General features: G+C 57.2%; 1 protein-coding gene across 1 annotated transcript; it reads right to left on the bottom strand.

The window, feature by feature from the left end:
- Nucleotides 1-12524: 12524 nt before the first annotated feature.
- On the bottom strand, nucleotides 12525-16921 carry MEX3B (mex-3 RNA binding family member B). The gene is made up of 2 exons (XM_079763969.1): nucleotides 16387-16921; nucleotides 12525-15467 (listed from the first exon to the last, which is right to left on the bottom strand). Exons 1-2 carry the CDS (start codon nucleotides 16637-16639, stop codon nucleotides 13987-13989), a joined length of 1734 nt encoding a protein of 577 aa, XP_079620095.1. The 5' UTR covers nucleotides 16640-16921; the 3' UTR covers nucleotides 12525-13986.
- Between the last annotated feature and the right edge of the window lie 343 nt (nucleotides 16922-17264).

Genomic DNA, 17264 nt, shown 5'->3' on the forward strand with positions numbered 1-17264 from the left:
CAGGCCGGGCGGGAGCCGCCAGGACAGGGCTGGCTCGCTGACCTCCCTCCTCAGGACCAGGCCGGCCCTTGCTGTCGAAGGCCGTGCTGTTAGCTAACAATGGATCGTGGGCGAAGGAATTTATGATGAACTGCCCCAGAGAAGACTCAAAAGGCCTTCCTTTTTTTTTTTACTCCTCCCCCAAGGATATGTTCCCATTGATTTATTTGAGAGTGGAAGGGAGAGGGAGAGACAGAGAGAAACATCGATGGGAGAGAGACACATCGATGGGTTGCCTCCTGCACATGCCCCGACCAGGACCCGGGGCCGGGGAGGAGCCTGCAACCCGGGCATGTGCCCTTGACCGGAATCGAACCCGGGACCCTTCGGTCCCCAGGCCGACGCTCTACCCACTGAGCCACACCGGCCAGGGCCAAATGGGGTTTCGCTTTTATTGCTAATGGTACGATTTTTCTAAGCTACGTCGGGGCTGAATAAAAAGAACATGTACCGCCTTCTAAGGGATCGCGTGACCCAGCGGGGTTTATCTTTAAACGCCGGGAATAATTGTTCAGGATTTTACCAGAATCGGTCCTTAAAAATATCCGCTCCGCCCAGCCGGCATGGCTCAGGGGTTGAGCATCTACCTACCTGTGAAACAGGAGGTCAGAGTTCGAGGCCCGGGTTGTGGGCTCGATCCCCAGTGTGGGGCACGCAGGAGGCAGCCGGTCCATGATTCTCTCTCCTCATGGATGTTTCTCTCTCTCTCTCTCCCTCTCCCTTCCTCTCTGAAATCAATCAAATATTTCTTTAAAAGAGAAAAGAACGGGCCCAATGCATACCGAAGGGTCCTGGGTTCGATTCTGGTCAAGGGACGGACCTCAGTTGCAGGCTCCTCCCCGGCCTGGGGCCCTGGTCAGGGCACATGCAGGAGGCAACCCATCAATGTGTCTCTCTCCCATCGATGTTTTTCTCTGTCTCTCCCCTCCCTTCCACTCTCCCTAAAAACCAAGGAAACTATCCTTGGGTGAGGATTAACAACAAAAAAGAAAGAAAGAAAGAAAGAAAGAAAGAAAGAAAGAAAGAAAGAAAGAAAGAAAGAAAGAAAGAAAGAAAGAAAGAAAGAAAGAAAGAAAGAAAGAAAGAAAGAAAGAAAGAAAAACAAAGAAAGGAAGGAAGGAAGGAAGGAAGGAAGGAAGGAAGGAAGGAAGGAAGGAAGGAAGGAAGGGAGAGAGAGAGAAAGAAAAGGGGAGGAGGGAAAGGAGGGGGAGGAGGGCAAGGGGGAGGGAGGGGAGGGCAGGGGAGGAAAGGAAAGAGCTGGAGCAGGAGCGGGCACCATGGTGGTCAGCCCCCCGCCAGCCCAGCGTGTCCGGGAGAGGAACCTGCGGCCGCGGGAGGCAGGGGACAGCGGGCGCCCTGCCCAGAGAGGCGCTTACCTGCCAATGAAGGACCAGCCGGCCATCCTCAGACAGGTGCGGCACCCTCGCTGGGCCCGGGTCCCCGCGCTGGGCCCTGGGGCCAGGAGGCCTCAGGCAGCCCTCCTGCCCTCATCCCGGGGGACCCTCCTGCCGGAGCCCCCGGGTCCTGCCCGCCCAGTCCCTGGGCACAGGCCGAGCTCAGAACTGGCCAGGAGGCGTCCTCCCCGGAGGTAAGATGGGAGCCACCCCTTCCAGCCACAGGGCCCCGGGCTCTGAGCCAGACTGTCCCCGAGTGGCGGGCTCTCCGGACCTGCGGTGTGGACCCCGGGAGAGACCCTGCTGCGCTGGGGGTGGCTGGGCCGATCCGGGCGTGGCGGTGCCTGCACCGAACCAGGGGACACCGACCAGGTCTCCTGCCGGCAACCTTCCCGCACGCCGGGACAGTGCTGGGCTCCACCCTGCAGAGGGGTCAGAGGTCAGCCCCTACACACACACACACACACACACACACACACACACGCATGCATGCACATACACACATGCTCACAGGCATGTGCACACAAACACATGTGCACATAATCATAGGCACATGTGCACGCACGTGCACATACAATAATCACATTCACACATGTGTGCACACATGCGCGTGCACGTGTGCAATGATCACATTCACATGCAGTGTGCACACGCATGCACATGTGCACATACACATTCACATGCATACATATGTTCACATATATGCAGATATATGCTCACAGGCATGTGCACACAGGCAGGCATGTGTGCACAATACGTCCATGCACGTGCACACGTGCAACGATCACATGTGTGCACACATGTACTTATGCAATGTTCACATGCATGCACATGCTCACATGCACATGCTCACATGCATACACCTGCTCACATACACGCATGCACACGCACACTGCTGCCCCTCCCAACACCTCTCCCCGCACCCCGTTACCAGGGGACTCTCCGTCCCACAGAGCAGTGCTCCCGCTGGGCGCCGGCCCCCCCTCTGCAGATAAGGCCCCGCCCGCCCTCCTACCGGGCCTGCTGTCCCTCCACGGGGTCCCCTCCCCGATTCTCTCCGAGTCCAAGGCCGTGTCCTCCTCCCGAGCCTCCTGTTTGGCAGCCGGTCCAGCTGTGTGTCCAGCTGTGTGTCCGCCTGCACAGCTGCCCCTTTGCCTTCCCCGCCAGGAGCCCCAGGGGTAACCGGCTCCGTACCCGGGGTCACGGCCAGGCCTTTCCTTCTGCCTCCGGGCCGAGCACGGCTGGGTCGGATCCCGTCTCATCTCGGGGCTCCGGGGAGCAGATGGGGTTCCGGGGAGCGGACGGGGCTCCGGGGGGCGGACGGGGCTCCGGGTCGGTGCTGCTGTCATTCAAGGACCGCTGCCCCTGCGGGCTCCAAGGCCTGGCCCCGGGACGCGGGGCCTCGCTCGGTACCACCGGGGTCCCTGCTTCCTTCCCTGCCTCCCCCCATGGGCCCCCCTGCTCCTTCGACCCCCCCCCCAGGGCCAGCGGGGGCCTTGGGGTGACCCCGCCTCAGCTCCCACTGGGTTTGCTGGCCTGGGTGGGCCTCTTGGTTTGGCGGATTCAGCCAAGAAGATCCTTCCGCCCGGCCCGTGTGGCTCAGTGGTTGGGCACCGACCTGTGAATCAGGAGGTCAGGGTTCGATTCCCGGTCAGGGCACATGCCCGGGTTGCGGGCTCGATCCCCAGTGTGGGGCGTGCAGGAGGCAGCCAATCCGTGATTCTCTCTCATCATGGATGTTTCTCTCTCCCTCTCCCTCTCCCTTCCTCTCTGACATCAATACAAATATACACGGAGTGGCCAGATGATGATGATCTCTGAACGCACAATAACCTGGCGACTTGGTGTATATCCTATAATAATAAAAGGCTAATATGCACATTGTCCCCTCGACCAGGAGTTCGACCAGCAGGCAGGCCGGCCAACCGCCCATGTCCCCTCCCCCTGGCCAGGCTGGCCGGACCCCACCCATGCACGAATTCATGCACCGGGTCTCTAATATATATACATATACTGTATATACACTGAGTGGCCAGATTATTATGCGTTCAGAGATCCTCATCATCTGGCCACTCAGTGTAGTTTTGTGGGTTTTTTATTTTTTATTTTTTTAAAAAATATATCTTTATTGATTTCAGAGAGGGAGGGAGAGGGATAGAGAGTTAGAAACATCGATGAGAGAGAAACATCCATCAGCTGCCTCCTGCACACCCCCCACCAGGGATGTGACCCCAACCAAGGTACATGCCCTCGACCGGAATCGAACTCTATCCACTGAGCCACACCGGCCAGTGCCTTTTTTTTTTTTTTTTACCTCACCACTTCCACCATCCGCTCCCTCCCCCACTTCTCATGGACCTTTGAGGGGAATCTGAGTGGCTCTTCTCCTTGCTGATGGGAGACACACAGCTAGGCGGGTCCGCTCACTTCCCTCTCCTCTTTGGAGGGAATTGCTGGGATCTGACTACATGGGCTCGGTCTAAACGCGTGGGAGTGACGACAGAGCTGTTAACATCAAGCTTTCATGACAATCACACACGGATGCACACGCTCACACGGAGGGACGATGTAAGACCCTCCTGCTGCTGATAAACACATCTTTTTAAAAAATATATTTTCATTGATGTCAGAGAGGGAGAGGGAGAGAGGGAGAGAAACATCCAGGATGAGAGAGAATCATGGATCGGCTGCCTCCTGCACGCCCCACACTGGGGATGGAGCCCGCAACCCGGGCATGTGCCCTGACGGGGAATCGAACCCAGGACCCCTCAGTCCGCGGGCCAGCGCTCTATCCACTGAGCCACACCGGCCAGAGCTGATCAACACATCTTAAAAGCTGCCACGTGACAGCCGCCGGGCGCTGGCATTTAAAGACGGCGCTGCGTCCGGGGTTACGCCGCGCTGCTCGGCGAGCCTTCATGGCGAGTGATAAAACAGGGACGTAGCCTTTACTCCTGGTTTCCTCTGTACAGCAGGCCTGCTTTTCCTCCTGGGGCGGCACCCCGAGGGAGTCTGAGGGCGAATCTGTTCCCCTGACATGCGAGGCACGGACCGCTGACCCCGCTCTTGTGTCTGAATCTGCTCACGAGTTGTTCTGTGACTGGTTCTTAGCTATACTAATAAAAGGGTAATATGCTAATTAGACCGGACATCCTTCTGGACAATGCCACAGTGGCGGAAACCAGGCAGAGGTGGTTAGGGGCAATCAGGCAGGCAGGCAGGTGTGCAGTTAGGAGCCAGTGGTCCTGGATTGCGAGAGGGATGTCCAACTGCCGCAGGGAATCAGGCCTAAACCAGCAGTTGAACATCCCCCGAGGGGTCCCGGATTGGAGAGAGTGCAGTACTGGTCTCCCCGCCCCCACCCCTGTGCATGAATTTTGTGCACCAGGCCTCTAGTATACACTGAGTGGCCAGATGATGATGATCTCTGGACGCATAATCATCTGGCCACTCAGTGTATATCCTATAGAATAAAAGGCTAATATGCACATGGTCCCCTCGACCAGGAGTTCGACCAGCAGGCAGGCCGGCCAACTGCCCATGTCCACTCCCCCTGGCCAGGCTGACTGGACCCCACTCATGCACGAATTCATGCACCGGGCCTCTAATATATATACATACACACACACACACACACACACACACACACACACACACACACACACTGAGTGGCCAGATTATTATGAATAGAGATCATAATAATCTGGCCACTCAGTGTGTTTTTGTGTTTGTGTGTGTGTGTGTGTGTGTGTGTGTGTGTGTGTGTGTATATATGTACACTAGAAGCCCGGTGCACGAAATTTGTGCATGGCGGGGGGTTGTCCCTCAGCCCAGCCTGCACCCTCTCCAATCTGGGACTCCTGGAGGGATGTCCGACTGCCCGTTTAGGCCCGATCCTGGTGGGACATCCCTCTCACAATCCAGGACTGCTGGCTCCCAACTGCTTGCCTGCCTGCCTTCCTGATTGCCCCTAACCGCTTCTGCCTGCCAGCCTGATCACCCCCTAACCACTCCGCTGCCAGCCTGGTTGATGCTTAACTGTTCCCCTGCCAGCCCGATTGCCCCCAACTTCCCTCCTCTGCCGGCCCGGTCACCCCTAACTGCCCTCTCCTGCAGGGTGATCACCTCCAACTGCCCTCCCTTGCAGGCCGGGTGCCTCCCAACTGCCCTCTCCTGCTGGCCATCTTGTGGTGGCCATCTTGTGTCCACATGGGGGCAGGATCTTTGACCACATGGGGGCAGCTATATTGTGTGTTGCAGTGATGATCAATCTGTATATTACTTTTATTAGATAGGATAGAGGCCTGGTGCATGGGTGGGGGCCAGCTGGTTTGCCCTGAAGGGCGTCCCGGATCAGGGTGGGGTTCCCTTGGGGCGTGGGGCGGCCTGAGCGAGGGGCCTGTGGTGGTTTGCAGGCCGGCCACGCCCCCTGGCAACCCAAGCGGAGGCCCTGGTATCTGGAATTTATTTTCCTTCTACAATTGAAACTTTGTAGCCCGGAGCGGAGCCAAGCCTGCTGCTCCCTCCGGGGCGGCAGCCATTTCTGTGGCAGTTAATTCACCTTCTACAATTGAAACTTTGTTGCCTTAAGTGGGTGGGCCCGGCCAGGGTGTGCGGAAAGCTTTGCTTCCCCTGTTGCCGCCGGCAACCCTGGACTGCTCTCTCAAGCTCCATTCTGCAGCCATTTGTTTGAATTTGTTTACCTTCTATAATTGAAACTTTGTAGCTTGAGTGGAGGCTTAGGCCTGCAACGGCTATGGAAAGCTTGGCTTCCTCTGTTACCTGGGAAACCTTGCTCTCTGTGGCTGTAGCCATCTTGGATGGGGGTTAATTTGCATAGTCGCCCTGATTGGCTGGTAGGCGTGGCTTGGCTGGTGGGCGTGGCTTATGTAGCGGAGTGATGGTTAATTTGCATATTACCATTTTATTAGAGAGGATATTGATGATTAGAGAGAGAGAGGAAGGGAGAAGGAGAGACAGAAACATCCATGATGAGAGAGAATCATGGATCAGCTGCCTCCTGCACACCCCACACTGGGGATCACTCTAGCCAGCAACTGGGCATGAGCCCTTGACTGGAATCGAACTGTGACCTTCTGGTTCCTAGGTCGATGCTCAACCACGGAGCCACACCGGCCGGGCTATGAGTCCCTTCATTTTGGCCTCCAGTGCTCAGATGTCAGCCTTGCCTTCCCCGTCCCCCGCACCACGGCCCCCACAATATCACCAGAACGCCCCAGGGAGGGGTAACCCCAGAAATAAGTGTGGCCTGGCCGGCATGGCTCAGTGGTTGAGCATCAACCTGGGAACCAGGAGGTCATGGTTCGATCCCAATCAAGGGCACATGCCTGGGTTGCGGGCTCGATCCCCAGTGTGGGGCGTGCAGGAGGCAGCCTATCCGTGATTCTCTCTCATCATTGATGTTTCTCTATCTCCCTATCCCTTCCTCTCTGAGATCAATAAAAATATATTTTTAAAAAAGCATTCATCTTTAGTTACAATATTTTTTAAATATATTTTTATTGATTTCAGAGAGGAAGGGAGAGGAAGAGAGAGAGAAACGTCCATGATGAGAAAGAATCATGGATCTGCTGCCTCCTGCACGATCCCCAATGGGGATCGAGCCTGCAACATGGGCATGTGCCCTTGGCCAGGAATCGAACCCGGGACCCTTCAGTCCACAGGCCGATGCTCTATCCACTGAGCCACACCGGCCAGGGCCTGAGGGTCCATCTTTATGCTTTCGGGTGTCGGGACAGTCTCACCAATGTGAATGCCGTGAGTGAGCCGCAGGGGAGATGGGCGTGCCCCCCACGGCGGGTCGGCCCCCCCGGGGTCAGGTAAGCCCGCCTCGAGCCTTGAGGGTGGTCAGCAGCATCCTGGCTCCCACCTGTGAGAGGCCAGGGGCAGGATCCCAAGGGGTCGCACCCCAAACTCTCCCAGAGACTGCCCAGTGGAGAGAGAGAGAGATTTGTAAAAGCTCACTCCCCCCACCCCCGTTGAGGACCACCAGTGTCCATGAGAAAAACATGGAACAGTAATTAGGGGCCCGGCCGGTGTGGCTCAGTGGAAAGAGTATCGGTTCCAGAGTTGAAGGGTCTGCAGACTGAAGGGTCCAGGTTCAATTCCCGGTCAGGGCACAGGCCCGGGTTGCGGGTTCGATCCCCAGTAGGGGGCGTGCAGGAGGCAGCCGATCCATGGTTCTCTCTCATCATGGATGTTTCTCTCTCTCTCTTCCTCTCCCTTCCTCTCTGCAATCAATCCTATCCTATATAATAAAGAGGTAATATGCAAATTAACCCTCACACCCTCACAAGATGGCTGCCTACAACCAGGCCAGCAGGGGCGTTAGTGAGGGATGACCAAACGACTGAACAAGCAGGCTGCGTGGGGCGACCAGGCCAGCACGAAGAGGCAGTGAGGGACGATCAGGCCGGTATGCAGAGGCAGTGAGGGTTGATCAGGCCAGCAAAACGGGGGGTGGGGAGGGGTGTTAGGGGTGACCAGGCAGGCAGGCAGGTGAGCGATTAAGAGACAGCTGTCCAGGATTGTGAGAGGGATGTCCAACTGCCGGTGTAGGCCCGATCCCCAAGATCGGGCCTACACCGGCAGTTGGACATACCCCGAGGGGTCCCGGATTGGAGAGGGTGCAGGCTGGGCTGAGGGGAACCCCCACCCCCGTGCATGAATTTCGTGCACTGGGCCTAAGTAAAAATATATTTAAAATATATATATATCCTAACACTGTATGCCAACAAAGGGGACATATAGGCCATCCGAGGGTTTGTCAGCGGCCTCGCTATCTGATCTTTATTCATTTTCCAAAGCAGCGTAAGGCACACGGACCCCGACAAATCCCCCACCCCTCCCCAGGGAAGAGCGGATGAGGAGCTCAATCAGTCCAGGCATTTGCTATCTCCTCGCCTCCTCTGGCATGGTTCTGCTAACAGACGAGCCACGTCACATCCCCAAAGACGTAAGTGTGGCCCTGCCGGCGTGGCTCCGTGGCTGAGCGTCGACCTGGGAACCGGGAGGTCACGGTTCCATTCCCGGTCAAGGGCACATGTCCGGGTTGCCGGCACGATCCCCAGTGGGGGGCGTGCAGGAGGCAGCTGGTCCATGATTCTCTCTCTCATCATGGATGATGTTTCTCTCGCTCTCTCTCCCTTCCTCTCTGAGATCAATAAAAATAAATTAAAAAAAAGAAGTGTAGCCCTAACCGGTGTGGCTCAGTGGATAGAGCGTCGGCCTGCGGACTGAAGGGTCCCGGGTTCGATTCTGGTCAAGGGCATGTACCTTGGTTGCGGGCACATCCCCAGTAGGAGGTGTGCAGGAGGCAGCTGATGGATGTTTCTCTCTCATCGATGTTTCTAACTCTCTATCCCTCTCCCCTCCTCTCTGTAAAAAATCAATAACATATATTTTAAAAAATTAAAAAAAAAAAAGTAAGTGTAGCCCGGCCTGTGTGGCTCAGTGGCTGAGTGTCGACCTATGAACCAGGAGGTCATGGTTTGATTCCCGGTCAAGGACACATGCCCGGGTTGAAGGCTCCATCCCCGGTAGGGGGCGTGCAGGAGGCAGCTGATCCATGATTCTCTCTCATCATTGATGTTTCTCTCTCTCTCCCCCTCTCTGACATCAATAAAAATATATTTTAAAAAAAGAAGTGTAGCCCTAACCAGTGTGGCTCAGTGGATAGAGCATCGGCCTGCGGACTGAAGGGTCCCGGGTTCGATTCTGGTCAAGGGCATGTACCTTGGTTGCCCAGCGGGGGGGTGTGCAGGAGGCGGCTGATCGATGTTTCTCTGTCATCGATGTTTCTAACTCTCTCTCCCTCTCCCTTCCTCTCTGTAAAAAGTCAATAAAATATTTTTTAAAAAAGAAGTGTAAACAGAGTCTTGGTTCTGTTCTAGGCATTTGGGGGAACCGCTACCAGCAAAGGGGGACACGGCCCGGAACCTGGCTCCTGGCCAGGCCTCCGCTCACCTCCATCCTTGGGGGAGAAGCAAAGGGGGAAGACGCCGTCTGGGAACGTTCCAGAATTGAAGGGGACGCCAGAAACTTCCCGAGCGAGGCCACGCCACTGCCTCCCCCCACGCCGGACGCCTTCGCCTGCCTTCACGCACCCCGTAAACCAAACAAACCGGGGGGGGGCCGGGCCGGGGCAGCGACCACACCTCCAGATGAATAAAAGCACAGAGGGGTTAGCAGGAGCCGCGGGTACGTGTTACAGGCCACGCCTTGGACTCACCTGCTCAGTCACACTCCCCTACCCCCCCACCCCCCAGCACAGATTCAAATAAAAGCTTGCCAGCCCCGGCCGGTGTGGCTCCGTGGATAGAGCGTCGGTCCGCGGCCAGAAGCGTCCCGGGTTCGATTCCGGTCAAGGGCACGTAGCTGGGTTGCGGGCTCGGTCCAACGTGCAGGAGGCAGCTGATCCATGATTCCCTCTCTCTCATCATGGATGTTTCTCTCTCTCTCTTCCTCTCCCTTCCTCTCTGAAATCAATAAAAATATACATGGAGTGACCAGATTATGATGATCTCTAAACGCCTAATAATCTGGCCACTCAGTGTGTGTGTGTGTGTGTGTGTGTGAGAATATTTTAGAGGCCCGGTGCATGAATTCATGCATGGGTGGGGTCCGGCCAGCCTGGCCAGGAGGAGGGGACAGGGGCGGTTGGCCGGCCTGCCTGCTGGTCGAACTCCTGGTCGAGGGGACCATTTGCATATCAGCCTTTTATCCTATAGGATATACACTGAGTGGCCAGATGATTATGCGTTCAGAGATCATCATCATCGGGCCACTCAGTGTATATTTTTTTAAAAACCAATGGAAAAATATCTTGGGGTGAGACTTAACAAAAGAAATAAAGAAATAAACAGAAATAAAAGCCCGCCCCATTCTGGGCAGACACGGCCGTGCAGGGGCAGCTGGGCTGGGCAGTTTGCTGGCCATTTCTTCGTCTGGTCATTCCTAAGCAGGCCCAGAGACAGGGGCTGCCCCCCCCGCCCCCCACAGCGCCCCAGGCCTGGGAGCAGGTGAGACCAGCAAAGGCAAACACAAACTCCTCTCCAACAACAACAAACAGTTAACACCAGTCCCTGTCAACACCGATTAGCCAGCGCTGCCTGTGGGAGCCTGTTAAGAGGGCGCTCACGTCCCGCTAAGTCCTCCCCCAGAACCGTCAGCCCGCAGCCCTTCCCCGGGGAGGTGACCCCTCATCAAACGCCCAGCAAACAGCCCCGATGGACGCGCCTTCGCTCCGAGGGGCCCAGGCAGGCTGGGCAGGACTCTGACGTTCCCGGGTCCCAGGCCCTTTCTGCTTTTCTAGGCTCCTTCCCTCCATAACCACTTTTTTAAAACAGCTTGTTACTGATTTGAGAGAGGAAGGGAGAGGGAGAGATAGGCATGATGAGAGGATCATGGACCGGCTGCCTCCTGCACGCCCCACACTGAGGATGGAGCCTGCAACCCAGGCATGTGCCCCGACTGGGAATCGAACCGCGACCTCCTGGTTCATAGGTTGCCACGCAAGCACGGAGCCATGCCGGCCGGGCCATAATAATATTAAAATTTAGCCCTGGCTGGTGTTGCTCAGTGGGTAGAGCGTTGGCCTGCAGACTGAAAGGTCCCAGGTTTGATTCCTGGTTAGGGCATATGCCCGGGTTGCGGGCTTGATCCCCAGTGTGGGGCATGCAGGAGGCAGCCGACCCATGATTCTCTCTCATCATTGATGTTTCTCTCTCTCTCTCTGACATCAATAAAAATATATTTTTTAAAATATTAAAATTTATTCTTGATATAACTATTTTTTAATATATTTTGATTTTTTACAGAGAGAAAGCGAGAGAGATAAAGAGTTAGAAACATCGATGAGAGAGAAATATCGATCAGTTGCCTCCTGCACACCCCCTACCGGGGATGTGCCCGCAACCAAGGTCCATGCCCTTGACCGGAATTGAACCCGGGACCCTTCAGTCCACAAGCCGACGCTCTATCCACTGAGCCACACCGGTTAGGGCTGATATAACATTAAATACTTTTAGGATTTTCTTTTAATAGTTTAGGCAAATTTTAATAGGTTTGTGTAGGCCTGAAAATGAAAGCATTGCCTTTGAATGTTTTAATTTCCTTTTGAAATTATTTTTTCTTTGAATTAAAAAAAAATTAAACATTTTCCTTGGGACCCTATAAGGATCATGGGCCCTGAGCTCTGTGCCCACTCTGTAAGCCCTGATTCAATAGAAACATAAATTTTTAAACATATTGTTACCACCCTAACAGCTTGGCTCAGTGGATAGAGCGCCGGCCTGTGGACCGAAGGGTCCCGGGTTCGATTCCGGTCAAGGGCATGTACCTCCGTGGCAGGCTCCTCCCCGGCCCGGGCCCTGGTCTGGGCTCCAGCAAAAGGTAACCCATCGATGTTGTTTCTCTCACATCGATGTTTCTCTCTGTCTCTCCCTCTCTCTTCCACTCTCTCTAAAAATCAATGGGAAAATATCCTCGGGGAGGATTAACAACAACAAAAAAAATACTGCTACCATGGCCTATACATCCAACCAAATGCAACTCTGGCCTCCTTTTTCTTAAAAAATATATTTTATTGATTTTTTTTACAGGGAGGAAGGGAGAGGGAGAGAGAGTTAGAAACATCGATGAGAGAGAAACATCGATCAGCTGCCTCCTGCACACCCCGCACTGGGGATGTGCCCGCAACCAATGTACATGCCCTTGACCGGAATCGAACCTGGGACCCTTGAGTCCTCAGGCCGACGCGCTATCCACTGAGCCACACCGGTTAGGGCGGCCTCCTTTTTTTAAAAACAGTCCATTCACTGATAAAATTACTGACATAATATACCTGGAAGTTAGAGATTTCAACCTGCCAAGTAAGAATGACTCCTCACACAAGGTCCCTCAAAAGGCTTTAAAAAAAACAAAAAAAATCAAAGTCACCACACAATCCAGATTTTCTTCCATATTTTATTTATATAGAAATACTTAAAAAATGAAGTAGCACCATGACTTAAGTTTTACCTTTATTATGTAGAACTTTTAAATGTCAGAAAAATAAAACTCTTGATACAATTTCAAATCTTGTCTCAGCAAATATAATATTAGTATTTGACCATGAGGTTAAAGGCCCTTTATCATAAAATAAAATATACTTTGTTTTTTTTTAAACTTTGCTCAGTAAAGTACATTTAAGCTCAAGTAACGTCACCTACATATACATAAACAAGTGGTAAACAAATGTATTAAAATAGAAATACTAAAACTATAGTGGTGTAACAGAATTTCCGTAACTTGCACTGTATTCTACGTATACAAATGTGGTTAGAAAGCTTGGACAGCCAGTCCCTTTTGATGTGTTTATACGTCTCCGTGTTTTGTTTTGTTTTTTTGTAATAATATAGAATAAAATATGTTTTCTATCACTGAATAGAAAAATGCTGGGTGAAGTGGAGCTCGAAGATTTGTCGGAACCTATAAAAAATTCTCCATCCCAACAGAATACTGTTCAAAAAACATTACACGTTTGTGTGTTTTTTTTTATGGTTTTGTAATCCCGTCACAACTGCGTGATTATTAAAAGAATACAGTGTTTGTTCTTCGCCAATGAGGCCATACTAAAAATAAAAAAGATTTTTAACCCAGCTACAAAAAAGTTCACTGAACTTAAATTAAAATACTTGTAAACATCTTTGCAATATGAAATATAATTTTTCAAGTCAAAAAAGAATAAAATACTTCAATCTGTAGTAATGCGATTTCTCTTTTAAAACTTTTAAACGTTTTTTTTTCTCCTTTTTTCTTCTTTTTTTAATATATAAGAGATATGTTACAGTTTCTCTAACTTTTCATAAAGCTGCAGTATCCCGGTGTCTCCGGAATGCCTGGCTCTTCCAGAACATTCGGGAAGGATCCACGGTGTTCTAGAACATTCGGGAAGGATCCACGGTGTTCTAGAACATTCGGGAAGGATCCACGGTGTTCTAGAACAAGCATGGTAGGGACCCAGCCACAGACGAAGGGGTGAGGGGAAAGGGGGGACACACGAAATACAGGCCACGCAGCCCATAGCGCTATTATTATCAGCATCTTCATCCTAATCACTGTCCATGGTTTTTCTACTTGAAGAAAATGGAGAAACTCGTTGGGGGTGGGGGTGGGGGGGTCTTCTTCTGGAAGCTTGCTATTAAGTACAGTGTAAAAACTATCCCTAGAGAACAGGTCGCCGTTCCTATTATGTATAGAGCATGCATTTCGGGTGGGTGGTTCCGAGGTGTCCCGGGGCCGCAGGATTCTTGCAGACAGAAATCCTGGCAAGTTCCTTGGTTGCGGGGGGGAAAACAAAACAAAAAATGGGAAAAATGCAAAAACTGCGCGAATCATTCAACTTCCCAGGCTCCTCCTCTGATCTCCGAGCGGTGAGCGGGGGCGGGGAGGAAGGTCGGGCACCACGAGGGTCCGGCGCGCGCGCTGGGGATGAGGATGGAGACCTGGGTCCCCCTCCCCGGGCGCACGCGCCCCGGTGCGCGCTCTGCCCTCAGGAGAAGATGCGGATGGCCTGGGTGACCGCGGCGTGGCACACCGGGCACTCGGGCGGGCTCTTCTCGCAGATGCGGTTGGCACACTCCATGCAGAAGAGGTTGTGGCCGCAGGGCACCAGCGCCGCGATGACCTCGCTCTCGAAGCACACGGAGCAGTCGCGGCTGCCCTTGCGCCGCAGCCCGGACGACGAGGAGGAGGAGCTGGAGGAGGAGCTGGAGGACGAGGAGGAGCCCGACGTGTCGGACGGCGGCAGGCCGGGCAGCTGCGCCCCCAGCCCGTTGGCATAGGCCGCGTAAGCCAGGCCCCCTCCGCCCGGATCGCTGCGCACCCGGCGGGCCAGGTGGTGCTCGCCCGCCCCGGGGGCCATGTGCAGGGGCGGCGACAGGCGCGGGCAGCTGGCGCCCGGGTGCAGCCGGCGCTGCACCAACAGCCCCAGGTTGGCGTTGGCGGGCGCGCCGGTGCCGCCCCCCGGGAAGACCACGGAGGAAGACGAGGCGGAGGAAGACGCGGAGGAAGAGCAGGAGGAGGCCGGGGGCGCCGCCGCGGGACCCCCTCCGGGCGAGCGCTCGAACTGCGCCCAGAGCAGGGGCGCCCCGGGCGGGGGCGCGGGCGCCGGGTCGAAGGCGGGCGGCAGCTCCGCGCAGCCGTCGGGGGAAGGCGCGGGGGCCTCCCCGGCGGCGTAGGCGTACCCATTGCCGTTGTTGTTGTTGTTCCCGTTGTGCGCAAAGCTGAGGGCGGGGCTCGGGGGGCTGTAGTCGGCCAGGCGCGGGGTGGCGGCTGCGCTGCCGCCCCCGCCCCCGCCGCCGCCGGTCCCCCCGCCGAAATAAGAGTCCGTGGAGGCGCTGCCGAGGGAGCTGGAGCTGTCGTTGCGGTAACTGGCGAAGGGCTTGCGGCCCGGGGTGGGCGTGATGCTCGGGGTGGGCTTGCTCCACAGGCTGCCCGGGCCGGACCCGCCGGACCCGTGATGCAGGTCGAAGCCCACGTCGGTGCCGTTGGCGTGGAAGTCGTTGTCGTCCGTGAGCTCGATGATGCCGCCGGTGCGCAGGGCGATGTGCGCCTCGATCTCCTCGCGCGCCCGGTCCACGTTCTCGGGCATGCCCGTCACCTCGAACACGGGCTCCTTGTCGCGGCTGGGCGTCACGATGTAGGTGTGCGTCTGCTGCTGGATGCGCTTGATCGTGGCCCCCTTGGGCCCCACCACCAGCCCCACCACGCGGTAGGGCACGCGCACCTGGATGGTGGTCTGGCCGGGCAGGTTGGGCGGGCCGGGCACGGCGCCGCCGCCGCCGTTGAGCGCCGAGTTCTTGTTCCTGGAGGCGCGGATCATGGAGAAGTGCTCGGCCGCCGAGATGATCTCCCTCCGGGCCATGGCCACGTCCTCCTTCCTCCCCGTCACCACAAAGACCGGCTCCTCCCCGCGCACCGGGGTCTTGATGTAAGTGTTGGTCTTCGCCCGCAGCGCCTTGATTTTACAACCTGGCGGGTGGCGGGGGGGGGGGGGGGGGGGGGGGAGCCGGGGTGCCAGGGGGGAAGGGAGTGGGAGAGACAGACAGACAGACACGCCCATTACCCCCGGGATGAGCCAGGGGACTCGGGACAGTCCGTGCCCAGGACGGCGCAACGGCGGCAGGACCCTCCGGCGGTACAAAGGAGGCGGCTCCCGCCCGGACCCCGCGCGCCGGGAAGCGGGTCCACCCCCCCCTCCTCCCACCGGCGAAGCGCTCGAGGAATCGCCCTCGGCGGCCCAGCCCTTCCCCTGGCGACTGCAGATGTCCGTAGCCAAAGCCCCGAATCCCAGCAAAGTCAGCCGGGGAGACGCCTCCACCGGGACCCTGCGGGGCGCGCCGTGCGCCCTGAAGACGCGGCGGAGGGCTTTGTAGGGAGACAGCCGGAGCCCGGGTCCCCCAGCGCTGGGGGAGCCGCTCAGAAAGGGGGGAGCCAGTCCGGGGACCCATTGTTCCTCATCTGGGCTCCATTATGCGCTCTGCAGAAATCCAGAATCCTCCTCCATCCCATGCTCTCACTCCTCCTCCTCCCCCCTCCCCATGGACTTGCAAAGGCCCCCTCCCCCCAAGCATCTCCGATTTAAATTGCATTTCCCGGGGGTCGGCTGGGTGGGGGGCGCCCGGGGAGAAGGCGGTGGTTTTAGCAGGAGCAAGGGCATCCCGCCGTGGCCGCGGCGTGGGTCTGCGAGGCCGCCCGCCCGCACTTTCTTTGTCTGGGGCGCCGGCCCTCTGCGCGGCTCTCCCTCCCTCCCCGAGGCTCCCCGGCTGCTCCGCGAGTCCCGGGTCCCCTCCCGCGCCTTCCCCGCGGGGCGGTGGCCGGAGACCCGCTCCCCACCCCACCCCCCACCCCCGCGCCCCTCGCCAAGCTCCCCATCCTCTGCCGGACCCACCTTGCCTCCCTACGATCTCGGCGACGTGCTCCGAACTGGGCACCGGCACGCACTCGGTCATGTTCACGCTCTTCTTGCGCGGCTCGCTGTCGTACAGAGAGGCGCCCTCGTCGCTGTCCAGCCCCAGGAGGGACAGCTGGTCCAGCGCGAGCTGCAGGGCTCGCTGGTCATCCAGGGTCTCCCCGCCGCCGCCGCCGCCGCCCCCGCCGCCGCCGCCGTTGCGCTCCAGGTCTGCAAACAGCGAGCTGGGCATCGCTGGGCCGTGCGCGCCGCGCCCCCGCCGGCCTCGGCTCCGAAGCTGCGTCCACAAAGGCGGCCGGGAAGCGGGCGGTCAGGGCTGGGGAGGCCGGCCGGCTGCAGCGGGCTCCGCGGCTCCCTGCTCGGCGCCGGAAGGAGTGGGTCGCTCCGTGCGCGGCGCGTCCGGTGGCGGCTGCGGGAGCCCCCGCCTGGGTCCCCACCCCAGGGCTGCTGGCGGGCGGGGCGCGGGGGGGGGGGTGGCGAAGAACAGAGCTCGAGTGGCGGCCGCGCGCGCCCCCCAAGTGCCCGGCTGGCCGGCCACCACGCCGAGAGAGGAGCGAGCGAGCGAGCGAGCAGGCGGGCGAGCGAGCGACGGCGGCGTCCTTTCAGGGGCCCCTCCCCGGCTCCTCCACTCCCTCCCGCCCGCCCGCCCTCACTCAGCGCTTTTTCCTTCTCCGCTCCCCGCCTCTAGACTGAGCCTCTGCAGCCAGACGGGCTCCGGAGGGGAACGAGGGAGGCGCACGTCACCGGCGGGCGCTGACACTACAATGCCGCTGACACTATCGCTGCGGGAGGCGATTGGCGCGCGCCGGGCAGGGGGCGGGCGGAGCCGCGGGCTGGGCCGGCGGAGCGCGAGCGCC

This window comes from Cnephaeus nilssonii, assembly GCF_951640355.1.
Source record: "Cnephaeus nilssonii genome assembly, chromosome: 24".
In the NCBI taxonomy this organism is placed as follows: Eukaryota; Metazoa; Chordata; class Mammalia; order Chiroptera; family Vespertilionidae; genus Cnephaeus; species Cnephaeus nilssonii.